The sequence below is a fragment of the Mustela putorius genome, unplaced genomic scaffold, assembly GCF_011764305.1.
Source record: "Mustela putorius furo isolate JIRA1106 unplaced genomic scaffold, ASM1176430v1.1 tig00003859_pilon_pilon_pilon, whole genome shotgun sequence".
Lineage (NCBI taxonomy): Eukaryota > Metazoa > Chordata > Mammalia > Carnivora > Mustelidae > Mustela > Mustela putorius.
The window spans coordinates 14,105,887-14,123,970 of record NW_025422011.1 but is presented as its reverse complement, the minus strand read 5'-3'; the positions used below and the strand labels follow the sequence as shown (position 1 = coordinate 14,123,970).

General features: G+C 37.1%; 1 protein-coding gene across 12 annotated transcripts in view; it reads right to left on the bottom strand.

The window, feature by feature from the left end:
- DCDC1 (doublecortin domain containing 1) overlaps window positions 1–18,084 on the bottom strand; it is a 437,850-nt gene that overhangs the window by 42,283 nt on the left and 377,483 nt on the right. For all 12 annotated transcript variants that reach the window (XM_045066083.1, XM_045066081.1, XM_045066085.1 and 9 more), the window contains 4 exons: window positions 15,485–15,643; window positions 13,903–14,103; window positions 9,820–9,913; window positions 7,418–7,588 (listed from right to left, as the gene is read on the bottom strand). In XM_045066083.1, coding sequence (XP_044922018.1) covers window positions 7,418–7,588; window positions 9,820–9,913; window positions 13,903–14,103; window positions 15,485–15,643 — 625 coding nt within the window. The remainder of the gene's footprint in view (window positions 1–7,417; window positions 7,589–9,819; window positions 9,914–13,902; window positions 14,104–15,484; window positions 15,644–18,084) is intronic.

Below are 18,084 nucleotides of genomic sequence, written 5' to 3'. Positions count from 1 at the left end.
CTTCCAATTCTGTTGACTGAAAAAGGCTGGAGGCTGTGACAGTTCAACAGTAATTAGTATAACTTATGTCAAGGAACGGGGTTTCCTGGAGGAATGGTCAGTTCCAATTTGGGGGCAAGAAATGTATAAGAAGAGCAAGTGATGTCTTGTGGTGCCTGGAAAGAAAAGAAGCCATCCAAGAGTAAGGAAACATTTTAAAAAGACACAAGAACCAACAACATGAAGGAGCCTCCACTGGCCCAAAGTGGGACAATTTGGGGACAGCAAAAAGAATGATAACCAAAACACTTTGGATGTTGTTGAAAATATAAAATCCCATGAGCTTATAATGATGCTAAAAATACTTGTAAGTAAACTGGCACCAATTTATAACTTGGAAAAACTGGTCATTAGAAAGTGTAGCCAATTATTTGCAGAGATGGCCACAAGAAAACTGCTCCATCCTGGTTTGCATGGCCTTCTGACATGTGACTCTGCTCCTCCTCCAATCAAGAAATATTTCTCCTTTTGTCCTTTCTTTGAATCTGAGCAAGGCCATGTGACTTGTTTTGGCCATAGCAGCATTAGTAAATGTGAGGCAAGCAGATGCATAAGACTTGCTTGCACACTAGAGGTTGCTCTTTTGGCTGCAATGGGAACACTGAGAACACCATGTGAACAAACTTGAGCTAGCGCCATCCAGTCCCCACAGAACCACCAAACTACTGACATACCACCAAATGATCACAAATTAGGGTCACGTTACTGACCCTGGGCAAGACCAGCAGAGTGGCCCCACTGAGTCCAGCTCAAATTTTTGGCCCACAGAATAAAAAAAGTGGTTCTTGATTGAAGCCACTAAGTTTTCAGGTGGTTTATTGTACCACAATAGATAAATGAATGGATAGAAAGAATTAACATTCATCTTACCATCCTTTAAGAATCATATTTTTGGGTAGTCAAATACCTAGCTGAAGAAGATGAACCTCATTGAAGTTCTTCCTTACATTAAGAGTTTAGTTAATGAATGTTGGGGGGAAATGATAGACTTAGACAAAATTGACTCCACGGAAACTCCTAATGAAATAATTGATCCAAATAAAGATCACCAAAGAGTAACACTAGATGAAAGGTCATTGGGAGATTTGTTAAATGTGAGGTTAGGTTCTACTCATGCCCACTGATACCCATTATCACTAAGAATGAAAAATCCAGACATTGTATTCTTGCATAAGTGATCAATATGAAATAACTTGAGCCCATGAAGATTCTTGTCAAAAAAATGCTAATCATAAATCTAATTACTACTCTAGTATTAAATTTCTTTTACAGAAATTATGGGGGCTAGACAAATAAATTTTAAAATGCTATTAAGAAGTAAATAGACAAATCCAAACAGTATGCATTCTATAAGACAATTCTAGAATCAACAACTAAGTATCATATGAGGACCTTGCTTGAATCCTGGTTCACATCAACCATTCATAAGAAGACTTTCTTAAAGAACCTCAGAAATTTGATTAAAAACAGGATACTTGGAGCACCTGGGTGGCTCAGTGGGTTAAAGCCTCTGCCTTCGGCTCAGGTCATGATCCCAAGGTCCTGGGATTGAGTCCCACATCAGACTCTCTGCTCAGGGGGGAGCCTGCTTCCTCTTCTCTCTCTGCCTGCCTCTCTGCCTACTTGTAATCTCTGTCTGTCAAATAAATAAATAAAAATCTTTAAAAAAAAGAAAAAGAAAAAGAACAGGATACTTGATTGATAGCCAAAGGATTATTGTTAATTTCACTAGGTGTCATAATGGTATAATGATTATGTAAGAAAATGTTCAAATTTTTTAGATGTATACTCTTAAGTTTAAGGTGGAATGGGACCATGTCTGAGGTTTGTAAAGATTGCAAAACCTTTATAATAGTTGAATTTGGATGAAAAGTATATTAGGATTCATTATACTATTCTATTTTTCATTATACTATTTCTATTTTTAGTATATATTGTTATACTATATTCTAGTGTACTATTCTGTACTATACTATCCTGTTCTATGCATGAAAATTTCCATAATAAAATTTTAAAGTACTTTTATATAGATTCTCCAATTTGCTTTCGTCCTCACAAAGCTAAAACTTAAATACAGCCAGAGTTATTATCATTCGCAATCAATTTACAGATGAGAAAACAAAAACTCCAAGAGGGAAGTTTTCACTTAAGGATACTCCAGTAGTACATGGCAGAACTGAAATATAAAACTGACATTTGATTCCAAGTTCTTGGCTTTTTTACCTTTCTCATATTGCTTCAAGTACTCCCTATAAGTATGTAGAGCTACCTCAATTCAAAGCCAACATTTATATGACACTTTTGAAAATGTAATTCTTAAATTTCACCATGGATTTCTCTATATGCACATACAATTTCCATTTTTCTACACATTACATAAAGGCAGAAAATTAAAATATCCTTGTTTGGATGAAACTGAATGAATATTATGGGCAGAATCATTTCTACAGAAAAGCATGTACTTCATGATGAATTGCATGCCAATGATTTTCCTTATTATACTAAAGAAGCCTATTGAAAAGTATCCAGAAAATGTATTTTTCATTCATTAAAACATGACCCGTGGTGCTACAGGCTTGATGATCTCTGAATTGCTTTATTTTGGCAACTCTGCATACACACAATGTAAACCAGAGTTTTGATTAACTCATTCACATTTAATATTGTTTTGAAACTGCTGATGGAAATAAAAAGGCAATACATTTGGGGAGCTTCCAGGTTAACTATGCCTGTAGAATGCAAACAGAGTTTAAAAGTTCAGTAAGTCAGTCCCTGGTATTCCATCAAGAATACCAGGCAATTGATTTGACTAATTATTTTCTCTATAAAATTTTCCTTGATTTATTGAAATGAGTAACTTGATCTGTTCATTTGGCCTTATAGATTTATAGTCTATTACATGGGGTTAGTCTGATCAATAATGACCATTGCCATTGTATAGTAGGTAAGGTGGTTATGAATAAATTATTGTGTCCTCATCATATTTATTATTTGAATGAGATACCATGTATGAAAATTACTAAGACTTATCAGTATATAACATACAGTAGCTATCTAAAATATAATATTTACTTCATATTAGTTTCCTTTTTCTAAACTATCCCTTAGGATGTGGTCTAGAAAAAAAGTTTTTACCCTACATCCAAAATGAATTTAAGGGGGAGTCTATAAACTTCCTAAAACTTACACTAAAGTGTTTGTGTATACACATGCATTTTTGGGGGAAAAGAAGAAGTTTGTATCTCTAAAAAAGTTAAGGATGAATCACTTGCCTAGAGCCTTTGTACAACGAGCAATTTCCTTCCTCTCCAGGTCCAGGAGAGGTTTTTAATCTATGTATCCTAGACTTGATATATTACTGTACTCTTCAGATTAATCATATTAACTTGTATCAGATAGGCTATCATTTAACTATTGAGAAAGTAAAATTATAATCTTTTAGAACAAGTAATTGTTAGAAACTGGGAAGTTATATTTTGGTTAGCATAAGAAGAACATCTTGATTATATGGTTAAAAAAAGGCATTAGTTTTAAAATCATTGAGACCTAAACTCTAGGTCTCCTTTCTTTCCATTTTTATTATAAAATATTTCAATCATACAAAAAATAGTACAGTATAGTGATACCCCATGAACCCACACTCAGATTCTACAATTACTATCTGTGAGTTAATAAAAGTTAACAAAAATTATCTAAATTTTATCTAGATTTACTAAAATGCAACCAGGTTTTAAAGTCCTGTAGGGAAAATACCCCAAAATTCACAAGATGGCTACTAAATAAAATTAACTAATAATTGGATTGTTGTGGTCCAGGAAGAAATTGAGGAGTTTGTTGTTGTTGTTGTTGTTGTTTTATAATTAAAAAATTTTTTAAAATTCTTTATTTTAGTTCAATTTAGTTAACATATACTGTATTATTAGTTTCAGGGGTAGAATGTAGTGATTCATCAGTTGCGTATAACGTCCAGTGTTCATTACATCAACTGTCCTCCTTAATGCCCAACACCCAATCACCCCTTCACCTCACCCACCTCCCCTTCAGCAACCCTCAGTTTGTTTCCTTGAGTTCAGCATCTTCTGGTTTGCCTCCCTATTTTCATCTTATTTTTTTCCCTTCCCTTCCCCTATGTTCATCTGTTTTGTTTCTTAAATTCCTCATATAAGTGAAATCATATGGTATTTGTCTTTCTCTGACTAATTTCACTTAGTGTAATACCTTCTATTTCCATCCATGTCATTGCAAATGGCAAGATTTTATTATTATTATTTTTTAAAGATTTTATTTATTCACTTGACAGAGAGAGAGATCACAAGTAGGCAGAGAGGCAGGCAGAGAGAGGAGGAAGCAGGCTCACCGCTGAGCAGAGAGCCTGATGTGGGGCTCGATTCCAGGACCCTGAGATCATGACCCGAGCCGAAGGCAGAGGCTTAACCCACTGAGCCACCCAGGCGCCCCAAGATTTTATTATTTTTGATGGCTGAGTAATATTCCATTGTGTGGAATGCAGCGGGGGGGTGTGTGTGTCTATACACACACATACGGATATATCTCACATGTTATTTTTCCATTCATTTGTCAATGGCCATCTGAGCTCTTTCCATATTTTGACTTACTATGGGCATCACTGTTATAAACATTGGGGTGCATGTGCCTCTTCAAATCACCATGTTTGTATCCTTTGGATAAATACCTAGTAGTGCAATTACTGGGTCATAGGGTAGATCTATTTCTGACTTTTTTGAGGAATCTCTATACTGTTTTCCAAAGTGACTGCACCAGTTTGCATTCCCATCAACAGTGTAAGAGGGTTCCCCCTTTTCCCCATTCTCATTAACATCTGTTTTTTCCTGATTTGTTAATTGAGTAGTTTCCAGGTGATGAAATAAGAGTGTTGTGATTGGTGGCTAAAGACCAAAAGTTATTGATGAAGCCACTGAAAGTGGCAACCGTGTTCAAGTTTTAAAAAAACGACCTTAGAAGTCCATTTCAGTCTCTGATTAAAGAACTCATTTTGCAAACAGAGCCAGTTTATACTGCATAGGAGTCATGCTGATGTATCTTCTAAGCTGCACTCTTATTAGTAAGAAAAATGACAGCAAATGGCCTTCAAGAATTATCTTGAAGAAAGTAAGTTGCATGTATGATTTTAGGATGAGTTCAGAGTAAACCTAGTATGCCAACTATCTGATGTGTGGCACTGTAACCAACATAGTCATGCTCTGCCTATTCTGGTTAAGAAAAAGTACACAAAATAGTTTTTTAAACATTTCTAACAAAATTGTCAAGTAGAAGAATCTGGTCCTTAAACTATTAACCTTTTCTTAAGCAGAACACCAAAATGTCCGCTGAGACCTCTGTTCCAGTATTGCCCCACACCTTTCATGCCACCACCCTCCAAAACCCAGCCTGCGTTCTATCATCTATTCATCTATCTCTGTAACTACGGCCTTCTTTTCTTTCCCACCAGCTGGACAGTTCCTCCTTTCCTGTGTCTTTCAATAAAAACATGAGTTGTGTAATCCCAGAAAGTTTCAATCATATACCAAAGTAGGATACAACCCCCTTTACCCTTCACCCAGCTTCAACAATTATCAACCATGACCAATCCTGTTTGATCTGCTTCCCCAACCCACTTCTAATTCCTACCCTAGATTACTTTGAAGCAACTCCCAGGCATCATATCATTTCATTCTTAAATATTTAGGTATGTACCACGAAAAGATAAAAATTCTTTTATTGTAACTGTAATATCACCTCTGAAATTAACCATGATACTACCTTAATATAGTAAAATATTTAGTCAGTATTCAAATTTCTATAATCATCTCTCTCTCCTCTTAAAATTTGTTTGAAACAGAGTCAAAATCAGTTCAATACATTAAAATTGGTTTCTATACTTCTTAAATTTTTATTATTAATTTCCATGTTCTTCTATAACTCTTTCTTTTTTCCTTTATTGTAATTTATTTTTTTTATGTATTCAGTTAGGATTTTGATGACTACATGGTTTTTGTGTCATTTACCATGTTCCTTTATCTCCTATATTTCCAGTAAATTATTAGTTAGAATGAAAAACTTGATTAAATTCCAGTTACATTTTTGGGGGGAGGAACACTTCATAAGTGGTACTACGTACTTCCATCAAACGGCATATATTATCTGTTGTGTTTCTGTAATGTAGTAGAAACTGGTAACCACTATCTAGATCAATTAATTTAATAAAGTTTACAACATAGTGGCTCCAAATTTTTTCATACCTTATTCAACTATTAGCTGGGATATTCCTATGAAGTGAAACTTCTCACCTACTATTTTGTTATTCTAAGATATAGATCATAAAGTAAGGGGAAAAAATGCCTGGTTCTTCATTTTCAAGCTCTCAAAGTAACTAATTGATTCCTTAGCATCATCTTATTGTGATCAATGAACTATTGTTGTTCTTGTTTAACATAAGAATGAACATATGGATTTAAACATATTTGATGTATATCAATCCACCATATTCAGTAGTCTTACTGATGCTTAAATTGTTTTGTCTTTGAACTGGGACCCTTTTCAAGCTGACTTGATTCCTTTTGTGATGACCTTAGTCTCTGACAGCATATTTGTTTACTGGTAGGAGTTCGTAGACAAAACCAAAAGCGGTTGGGGGAGAGGATAGCATAGTCTAAACCAAAGACATGCAAAATGGTATGGTAAATTTGGGCAAATACAAAATATTTAGTAGAGCCAGGGAATTTGAGGTGAAGGAGAAGAGGCAGCTATTTAGGGAAGTCTGAGAAGCAAAGAGGATAGAGAATCTTGTAGTGTACATTATGAGATTTCTACAGGCCAACAGTAATCAACAACAGCAAGGTAGTTTGACATATAGACCCACAAATACCTTAGGTATTTGTAAAGTATGAAACAATTCCTTATGAATAAAGACTACAGGTCTACATTTGAAAAATTATTTCCTCTAAAAATCAGAATATAGATATTCAAATGTAGACCTATGCGTGGTAAAATGTAATACAGTTAAAGTCACTTACAATCATGTAAAAAGCATTAATATGCTTTTTGGAGTCGAGTGACATCTAGTATGGCAGGCACATAAATGCTTATCCTCATTCATGAGTGTTTGATGAAATTATGATGGACAAAAGGTGGTGCTGATGATAGGGAGCCATTGAAACAATATAAGCAGAGGGTAATACCAAAATTCCTTCATTATTTCTTAGCCAAAATTACAGAGTGTAAGCGATTTCATTCACAAATCAGTGTTTAATTTGTGTGAATATAAGGTTTTCTAGGAAAAAAAAGAAGTCCTACCTTTATTAAACTACTTCATTTTCTCCTATTTTTCTTTTATCCTTAGTAAAAAAGGACCACTTACTGGTTGATCAACGTTTTCCTCTTTAATCACAGAGGATGTGCAAATACCAGCATAATTTGCTGCTGTGATCTCCTTGTCCAGTGCAGTGCTATGGAAGGCCACAAAAGCTTTGCTATCGTCCACACAATTCCACTTTTGATTGGATGTCCCATTGTTATATGGTTTGTATTTCTGAAAAAAGGATAAAATATGGAGTCAAACAGACAGGAGAGTTTATGATTTGATTGTAGCTGCCACAGTTTCATTGCATAAATTCAGAAAGTATAGATAATTACTCATAATTCTATGCAGTAATAACCATTATTTATATTTGATGATTACATGTGCCATACTTTTTATATTTCTAAATATGCATCCTTTGATTTACAAATATGAACACACAAAATGCAAATAATTTGGTAAATGGATTAGTTTTTTTAAATAAGAATATCCCATGAAACTTTTCCTAACATTCTTAAAGGATATATCCTATTTGATCTTAGTGATGTTTTTATTTTACCAATCACCAATAAACATGTAGATTGTTCCTCAAATTGTCCTTATTATAAGCAAAAAAGCAATGAATAATCATATAAATAAGTTTTCATGTAAATCCATGAAAAATTCTTTAGAACAAACTCCTCAAGTACAATTGCTTATAAAATAACATGATCATTTAAAAATATTACGAGATATCATATTAAGCTTTCTCATATCAAAATGATTTCTAGAGAGGTTATTCTAGTTTACACTTACACCAATAGTATATGATACAGCCTGTTTTCCTCACATTCTTGCCCAAACAAATTTAATTAATGAAAAATAGTGTCTTGTTGCTATTTTATGTTTCCCTGATTATTGAGATGATTTTTTTACAAATATGAGTACAAACAGCTTTATATGTAACAGAAACAGCACATTTATTCTATTATAAAACTTGGCTCAATCATAAGTAAAGAAAAGAGTACTTTCAATTTTAGAGAATTTAAACTAGTAGATTAGTTCCAACTAAAATTATCATGACACCTAAAGGAACTTTATAATGAATAGCATTCACTTTACCAAGGAGAGATTGATAGTAAAGAGGAAAATAAATGGGTCTTCAGAATTGATTTAATAGGTCAGACAATAGAGGATCCCTCAGAGGCATGGAAAACAAAGACTATGTTTCAAGGAACAGAGAGTGGGGGGGGGGTGTAGTAACGTTAACCGAACACGACTCATTTTTATTATTTTACATAAACTACAATATTTTCTCACAAACCAAATGCTTCAAGAAATAAAAATGGAGCATCAGCAAAGAAAAAATCTTGAAAGGTAATACAATTACCTTGAGATCAAACTCATTTCTTAAAAATGGGAACCTTAGGGGAAAATGTCAATATCTATAATTTTTTTAAGCTGATTAAGGTACAGAATTTGCATCTGCATGAGGTTTTAATCTCACTGTGGCCCATGCCAAAGAGGCACCTGACAGGGAAGAATGTGATGTTATATATATGATGTCTCCTAGCATAAATTTTTTGTCCGTATTTATCAGCAGGGTAGAAGATTTAATTAAGCTTTGATATTTGTCCAGATTGCTATATCCCAATTATGGATTCCGGACCTGTGAAGCAAGCTGCCTCGTTACTATTAAAAACATGGAATAAAACAAATGTACTTTGGGGATAATATATTCTGTTCAACAAAAGATGGTAAATACTATGGAGGATACAGAAAATAAATTCAGAGCAGGGGTGCTCCTAAGCTTTCTTTCCTCCTACCAAGGAAAAATATATATCTATTTAGGAGTGTCTTTGTCACAAGTAAGGATGACAGATAAACAAGAAAAAAGAACTCCACAGATCTTTATCCAAAACTCAAATGAACCCAGATTTCTCTGGAGTCTCCAAAAGCAGTTTGGCTGCTACAAGCATTTGCTAAAGTATGTTATGTGTATTTCAAATGTGTATCTTAGTAGAATGAACATTGATGAGTTCATGCCCTTCGGGAAGACCTGTCTGATCATGCTCTTACCCTCCAGTTGCCAGGTAAGAGGGGGCTTGCGTAGGTCCCAATCAGTGAGTTTAAAACACGTGCCTCTAACAGCTATTCACTTGACCGTAGCCGCCACGGAGACCACATGAATGCTACTGGGATAATTTTTCATGCTTGCCCTTGGATTTGATTTAAGTAACTAGCATAACTCCTGACATGCAGCAAGCCCACAATCACCATCTGTTGGATTAAACTAAATTAAGAGCTACATGAACATGCTGAATTTGAAATCTAGGCAGACTATTGTAAATATTTTAACAATGGCATTCAAAATAGGTTTCTATGACAGCCATTATCTTTCTCCACAACAAGGAAGCACAGAGCTTTACTTAACTTTAAATAAAGGGCGATGATTACTACTTAGCTTATATATAATATCTTACCTGAATAATAACTGGATAGCCACAGACATCATTTCTTGTTTTGGTCATAGACACTGCCAGCACAAGGTCTGGGTTACTCACCAGGTGAAAGGTCCTTTGGGAAAACAGGATTAGACTTGTTATCAAGTAGCGTAACCCAATCAGAGCTCCCTCTGTGCCATTTACCAGAGTGCTGCCTCTTAGCTCCATGCGTGCTTTGTGATAACGGATATGAACCCTTTAAGCATTTCTCCCTCACAGAAGCACAATATTAAGCTTTCTCAGTAAAGATTGCTAGAGGAACACTGCAGAAAGAAGGGGCTCCCTTGCTCTTCCTGGCTGCTGCATGGGGTCACCAGCTGGGAGTGAGGACATCCAGGGATGCTCCGCCCTAACCAGGTGCCGGGGATGTGTGGCCCCTGGGAAGCCTCAGAGCCCTGGCCTGATAATCATTTGCTCGTGGCCCTCCTGACATGGACATGACATGCTCTAAACCTTCTGCCTCTCCAGCACCCCGCTCCTTTTCCATACCTGTGTGCCCCCAAACCAGTTGCGCCCCTGTGTATGTTCCAGAGGGCTACTTCCTGCTAGCAGAGCAACCACAGACCAGGTCTGGTCAGGCAAACCAACAGATTTTTGCCATCCAGTTAGCTGAATCTGTACCTTTTCTAATGACTTCTGAACTCTGGCCTTGGAAAGGCCTGATTTCAAGTTTTGTCCTCAACACCCTCAGCCCTAGAGGACCATACACAGGACTTTTTTTTTTTTTTTTTAATCTAATAGTTACTCTTTCATCATTGTTTAATAATTCTTTATGTTACACATCTTGAAATCACAGTGTGGCTTTTGTCTCTAAATTGAACCCAGACTGATATACCCTCCTTACGTCCTGCTATTTAATCGTGTGGCGGAACGATTAAGAACATGGATTCTGGAGCCACAGGGCTCAAGTCTGAATCCTGAATCTACTTCTTAGTAGCTATATGGCTTTGGTTAACAATCCCACACCTCTGTTTCTTCATCTGTAAAATAGGATAATGATGCCTGCCTCAAAAGGACCTTGTGGGAATGGAATGAATTAATGAACAGAAAATACATAGAATACTGTCTGGCACACATCACTTAGAATGAGCCACTATTATTAATGGTTGTGATTTTTTTATAGCTTTTCCTCCAATTCTCTTTTTCTAAAGGACTATACCCTAAAAGTCCAAGATATATGTTGAATATTGTTAAGTTGTCTTGTATAGAAGCTCACATAAAGCCACTTTGACCAAAAGAAGGAAAGAAAATTATTGAGCTAAAATCCTCAAATTCTTTTCCTTGCATCACTTAAAAGCAAAATAAGCCAAACATTCAAAGAACCTGACTGTATAGAAAAAGCCAATTCTTTATCTGTCAACATAGTTACATTACACACACACCAGCAGTGGCATTCCTGCTGTGGAAAATATAACTCGTCCTATAAAATTTAATGATGTGGGAGCGAAGGGGAGAAGGGAAGGTGAGAAAGGGTCTGTTATAAAAGTAATATATTTCTCCTTTCAAGACTTAAAAAATTCCAGATATCTAATTTAAACTTCTGTACTATAAATAAATATAAAACAACATAACCTCACTGTAAAGAATTTACAAAGAACTGGAAAATAGAGTAAAAATTGTAACAGATTTTTAGGCATTACTCATATTACAAGATAATCCCTGTTAATCTTGCAATGTATTTCTTCCTTCTATTGTTAATTAATGATGTATCATTTTAAATTAAAAATGGGTACTGGATCTCATTAAATACATTTTTAGCATTTATCAAAACTGGGCACTGCACGAGAGCTGCTATTCTCTACTCTTCACCTGTTTAACCTCGCCATTCACATAGCTTGGGTCTTGCATTTTTATTGACACTCAAAATTATTCATATGAATGAATGATTGTGCATCTCCTGCAATGACCTATTGAGATGCCCACATCTGTTACCTGGCTATCTATGTTTTTGCTGCTTAGAACAGCCGTAGCAACTTCTCCCATGCTTCAGTGCCATGCTGAGCCATGATAATGTTGGTTTCCCTTTTCGTTTTTGAACAGTACCATCAACTGACACTGGCCTTAGCAGGAATGCTTAAGTTTTGCAGGAAGCTTGGGTTTATGGACCTGTACGTAAAACACACTATGTGCCAAAAGGCAGTGTGAGACCTTCTTCTGTGCCCTAGGGATATCTCGCACGATACCACAGCCCCTTCCACAAACCCAGGGAATGAGTGCTTGCAAGTCAGTCTCCCGGGCCTCAGTGTACCTAGCTTTGAAATCAAGTGATCAAGTGATAAGGAAATTTTAAAGATCTCTTGTAGCTCCAAAGCCCATGACACTGTATTTACCCCTGTATAATTCTGGGTCCCGTTGAGGGTATTTTCATCCCTGAGCATTGTCTTCCTATTTCCCTTTAGAAGCCAAACGATTAATTCAGATTTTGCCAGAGTTGGAAATGGGAGAAAGATGCCAGGTTATCTCAAAAGTTGACCTGGACTATTCTTCTGTGTGGCTGGAAACCAAGTGAGTGTATCTCTGGCAATTTCCAACTGGGTTCAAGGAGGACCTCCACTGTAATACAGTAAGCTAAATTCCAGAAATGTAGAACCCGTTAACTCTAGCTCTGCAGGGGCAGAGATCTGTGTTTGATCTCAGCTGAAGCACCAGCTCCCAGAACGCCGCCCTTAATCACCATTTGCAGCAGAATGAATGAATTCTGGTCCCATATAGCAAATTATTCACAGGGACAAAAACTTGCCTCTTAGCTCCCTGTCATAATGTTAGCTTAGCTAGGATGAACAAGGCAAAGGAATACACTCACAGGTCTAGCTACAGGGGCTTTTCAACCTTCTTGAAAACAAGTCCAGTAAGTGTTCCTTGCTGGTACTTGGTTGGCTCATCTCAGACAGTGAACAGTAAGACTCGCTCCCTTCCTGCCCATGCTGGGCTGCTGCTCTTGCCCGCTAAAGCTTGCACAGTTTCTGTCAAAGCAGCAGTTCCTAAACCTTTCACATCACACACCTTTTGAGAAGCCAATGAAAATCACACCTCTTCCCCGGTGCGGGGGGGGGGGATGTATCACACAGATGTCAAGAGATTGAAGAGGCCCCTGGAGGCTCACTATAAAAGACTAATGACTCAATTTGAAACAAACCAATCTAAAAACCAAGGAATTGTTTTCTTTCTGGTTAAAGATATGTTCGTATATGAACAAAAACAGAGAAGCAGCAGCCAGAAGAAGCCACCACGACTCAACAGCTGTCAACACTCTGCCTTTCTTGTCTCATCCACTCCCCCCAACTTTTTACATTTTCGCTTTTGCTAGAGTATTTTAATGCAAGTCTGACCTACTTCTTCATTTTATCTGTAAATACTACAATATATATCCCAGTGGTCAGAATTTTTCTTTATTTAAACATAGCCATTGAACTATTAAGACACCCAACAAAATTAGTAAGACTTCTTTTGCATCATCTGGCACCCAGGCTTTTCCTCTAATTGTCTTAGAAATAACTTTTGAGAGTGGTCGGCTTGAATCTGGATCCAAACAAGGGCCAGCCATTAGGTTAGACTGGATTGATATATTTGTTAAGGTAAGAATTCACTTTCACTGTGTAGGCAGAAGCCGTATCCGTTGGTTATTTGATGGAAATAAGGAATGGCGGAAAAGCGTGCTTGTGAGGAGGGGCAGGAGATTGAGTTACTGAAAAATACTGCACCATTTCTTAAAATGGGGACTCCTTAAGTTTTTACTTGATCCTTTCTGATCATAAAAAAAGAATTAGATGGCAGCCCAGTTTTCTCTTATTAGCCAGTTAAAACTATGAATCCAGTAGGTCAGATTTCACATTCCTTATCTGAACTGACAGTGGATAACTTGTGTATAGACTACTGAGCATTTACATTTGATTTCACTCTCTTTTTCTTCTCTAAGTAGGATTTTAAAAAAGCATTGGCTACCTTCAATAGAAAATCCAAAGTCCTCACATATACTCCTGCCTGCTCTGCAGGTACCATACCAGATCTCTTAGGCTGCCATTCATATATTTGGTATATTGACACCCGGTATAATGGGTTTACCTGCTGCCTTTCTTGTGCATCCATCGTTGATGACTATCATCTGCTTTTTTCTCCACCAAAACTACCTCCGTGCCTGAGCGCAGATCAGGACCTCGAACTCCCAAAACTAGCTGAGGAGCAGCACAGCTTATAATTTGCCCATCTCTGTATTCAAACTGCTGGCGGCAAAGCTTCTGCAACTTACTCTGCTTTGGAGAATGGCTGAGAAAAAGAAAATCCCATTAGAGGCCGAAAAATGTCCTGTGCACTCAGTGTGCTGCAGACTGCAAGCTCTGCTACTGGGAGACCCGATGCGAACCGAATGCACGGATCCTGGTGAGGCGTCACCCTTGGGACAGCAGCACCGCTATCGCCTGGCAGGGCCAAGCAGATGGAAAGAGCAAAATTCTGAGTTTATTCTGTAACAGGAATAAATGTCCATCCAAGAGAATATGAGAAACTCATCAGCATAGCAAAAAGAAATTGAGTTGAAGAGGTAATTTAGTTAAAGGGAAAAGGAATGGGAAAAAGAGAGGGCCAGGTAGAAATGGGAAAAACAAAGGTGTTCAAATCAGGGTTGTTTCTAGCCTCAGTCTAGTCTCCCTGCAAATAGAATGCCATTCTCCAAATTTTTCAATCTTCCCATAGAATATCATAAAAGAGAATGATATGCTAATAAGTTAATTTAAAGGAATCTCCTGCTTAAGGAGCTTAAGGCAATAAGCAGACTTATGAAATATATTAAACATCACAATGCATTGTCAATTAAGTTAATTTATAAATATCTATGAAGCCCCTAGTATGTGCATAGGGCAATGCTAACTGTTGAAATGCCAAAGCCGTTTGATTTATACAAAATGCTATAATGGTAAGCAAATGTCTAAAGGTTATGAAATAATATAAAGTACTATAAATTCCCATTATTTCACTGGACATTGACCAGAAAAAAATACAGTTAAAAAGGAAGAAACTACATTTTACTAGTTTCTTAAAGACATCAGGGCAATCTTACATGCTTATTCTTAAGATCATTCACATATTTGTTCAACAAATACATAGGCTTTATGTTAAGTTATTAAAAGGCAAAGGTGGATAAGCTTACTGCTTAATATAAAAGACACACCAGTGAACAAGAAATTATATTACAGGACGTGAGGGCGATCTAGCTGCGACATCTGTCACCCCGTTGATCGCCGGGGTTGATTCGGCTGATCTGGCTGGCTAGGCGGGTGTCCCCTTCCTCCCTCACCGCTCCATGTGCGTCCCTCCCGAAGCTGCGCGCTTGGTGGAAGAGGACAACCTTCCCCGAGAGAGGAGAGGAGCGTTCTTTGGTCAAGGGTATACGAGTAGCTGCGCTCCCCTGCTAGAACCTCCAAACAAGCTCTCAAGAAATTATATTACATAGCACAAAATAAACTAAAGGGAGAAGGGCCTTCCCACAGATACTTGCAAACACTTAGTAAAAAACCCAAGACACAAATGTGTATGTTAATATAAATGGCGGCTAACAGTAATGCAAACCCTGAGGAATCATTTCGCCCTAAAATGAGCAAATCTAAGACCATGCAGAAATCTCCAATGAGAATTCCTTGCAACTTTTTACCTGTGTTTCTTCTGTGGTTCAACATTTTCAAAGAGTTCTTCTTCCATTTTCTTTGGAAGACTGTCATCCTCATCAAAGTCACGAGGAGTTTCCTGCCAGGCATACCTGAGAAGTGTGTGACAAGCTTTCATTCGGAGATGGGCTCTTGCATGTGAATCTCTACAGAAGTAAACACAAGTTGAAGACTTCTGATTTATACTCACAGAATTTTCTCTGAGGTATAGTCTGATCATATCCTAAAGGATGTTGATGAATCTGTAAATCACATTTCTATTATGGTGCCTAACATTGCAAATCCACCTCCCACTAATACATAATTTTGATCTTTTAATATAAGGCTACAAATAAAATTCCCCAATTACATAATAAACAGGACTCATCTTTATCTATTCAGGGAAAAATGGGGCCATGTATTATATTTCAAAAACTGCAAGATTGGGGCATCTTAGTGGCTCAGTCGGTTAAGCATCAGACTCTTGATTTCACATCAGGTCGTGACCTCAGGGTTGTGAGATCGAGCCCCGCATCATACTCCACCCACACTCGACATGGAGTCTGCTTAAGATTCTCTCTCCCTCTCCCTTTGCCCCTTCCTTCCTCTAAAAAAGCCCTGCAAGATTAAGACTGCTCGGTGGTTTAAGAAATTCATAATGAATGTGTAATGAGATTCCTTCTGCTTACTCCAGAAGTGGGTCATAATTCTGTATGGAATAGGACAGCCTAGATCACTACATTTCATAAAGTTTACTCATTAGACAATGTTAAGAAATCTTAATTAACGTAACTTTTCCTCTTAAATCTAGGGAAGCTCAAATAGCATCGGCACAGACGTGCAAACTTTTGATAGAGAATAAGGTACTAAAACACTTAAATAGTCATAGTTTGAATAACTGAGTCATCAGCCTTCTGGCTTCTTACTACGATGACGACGTGAACAGGAGCTTAGCCACCATGCAGATCTATCACTATCATATTCTAGAGCACTGTTGAAGTACATTTGCTTCCAAGAGAGCACAACACAATATGAAGACTGCTCCACTCAAGGCAGGAAAATATACAGGCAGTCTAACGTGCATATGTGTAAATAAAGCTGGAGGGGAGTGGGTAGGCGGCGATCGTCTAGGTGCTCCTAGTATTGATATAACTGGAAGCAATAGAAATTACCAAAATCTTTGAGGTCAATTCCTGTGTTGGCACAGCAGCCCATACACTTTTCAAATGTAACACAAGTATTATACGTGGATATGAAATAGGAGGGTAACAGCTGCCTCATTCAAATTGTGCACAAGCGGCTGGCTCAAGTTAAAAATCTTCCCAGGAGTTAAAAAACAACAGTGCCATCTAGTGTTAAAAATAAAAAACACAGCTTTCCCACCAACTTTTTATTTCTTCGAGGAAAACAGAGAAGGAAAATATCATTCTTAGTTATGACACATTCAGCAAGGTGTAAACAAGATTTTCCCTCCAAGTCCAGATGTTTAATTTTCTAACTTGGAATTTATCTGTATTCTCTTTGGCTTCCAGGCAAATGAAGTACAGTCTAGCTATTCTAAAGTGAACAGCCCTTTTTAAATATACCTTGCTTTATGAATTCATTAATTTTCCATTCACTCATGTACCTAATCATTCCATAGTCACTCATTCTTTTAAATGATGTTTCTTGAACATCTGCTATATGATAGGCACAGAGTTCTAAGTGATTAACAAAACAGGTAAGTTCTCAGGGTTCTCTAAGTTCCTGCAGCTTACATTCTAGTGGTCAGAAGAGATGTAACAGACAAGTCTGTTATATAAGTGTGAATAAATATGAATAAATAATATAAGTGCCATAAGTGGAATAAAACAAGATATTGTGATAGAAACTAGCCAGCGTAGGGTAGGGTTTACTTAAACAATGGAGTCTGAGAAGTCTCCTCTGAGAGAAAATGTTTGAGTTGAGATGTGGAAAATGGGAGGGAGCCATCCATGTGAGGTTCTAGAGAAAGAACCTTCTGGGCAAAGAGAATAAATAGAGAGCTTCTGAAGCAAGAATATGCTGGTTCATTTGAGGAACAGAAAGACACTATTGTGCCAGGTATAAAGTGAGTGAGAAAGGTAGTAAGTGAAAAGGCTTAAGAAGGGGGCAGGGCCTGCCTGTAATTCTGTAAGGAAATAGGAAAGTTCTCCCTGAGCTCCATGCTAAAAAAAGTCCTTTCTTTCACAAGGCAGCAAAGCTGAGGTGAGTGCTTCCAGAGTTTCTTTTCTATTTTGCTTATTTTTATTAACAGTAATCTTGCACAGAATCCAACTATCAAAAAGGTTCGTTCCAGATCTGTGTTTACCCTCTCGCTTTATGGATATCCCTCCTTAAATCATCCCACTTTTCAAATAAGTAAAACTTCCAAACAAACAAATTTGAGAAATTCTGGGGAAATCTTCAAGTGACTCTGTAACTTAAGATGATTTAGGATTGAGTCATCAGAAGTGTCTCAGAGAACTAGTGAAAGCTAGCCCAGAAAAGAGAGAAACCAGTAGCCTGATGATGATGAACTTTGCATATTTTAAGGACTTTTAAGTAGAAGAGGAAGAGTATAAACAGAAACAAAGGAAACCACAGGACA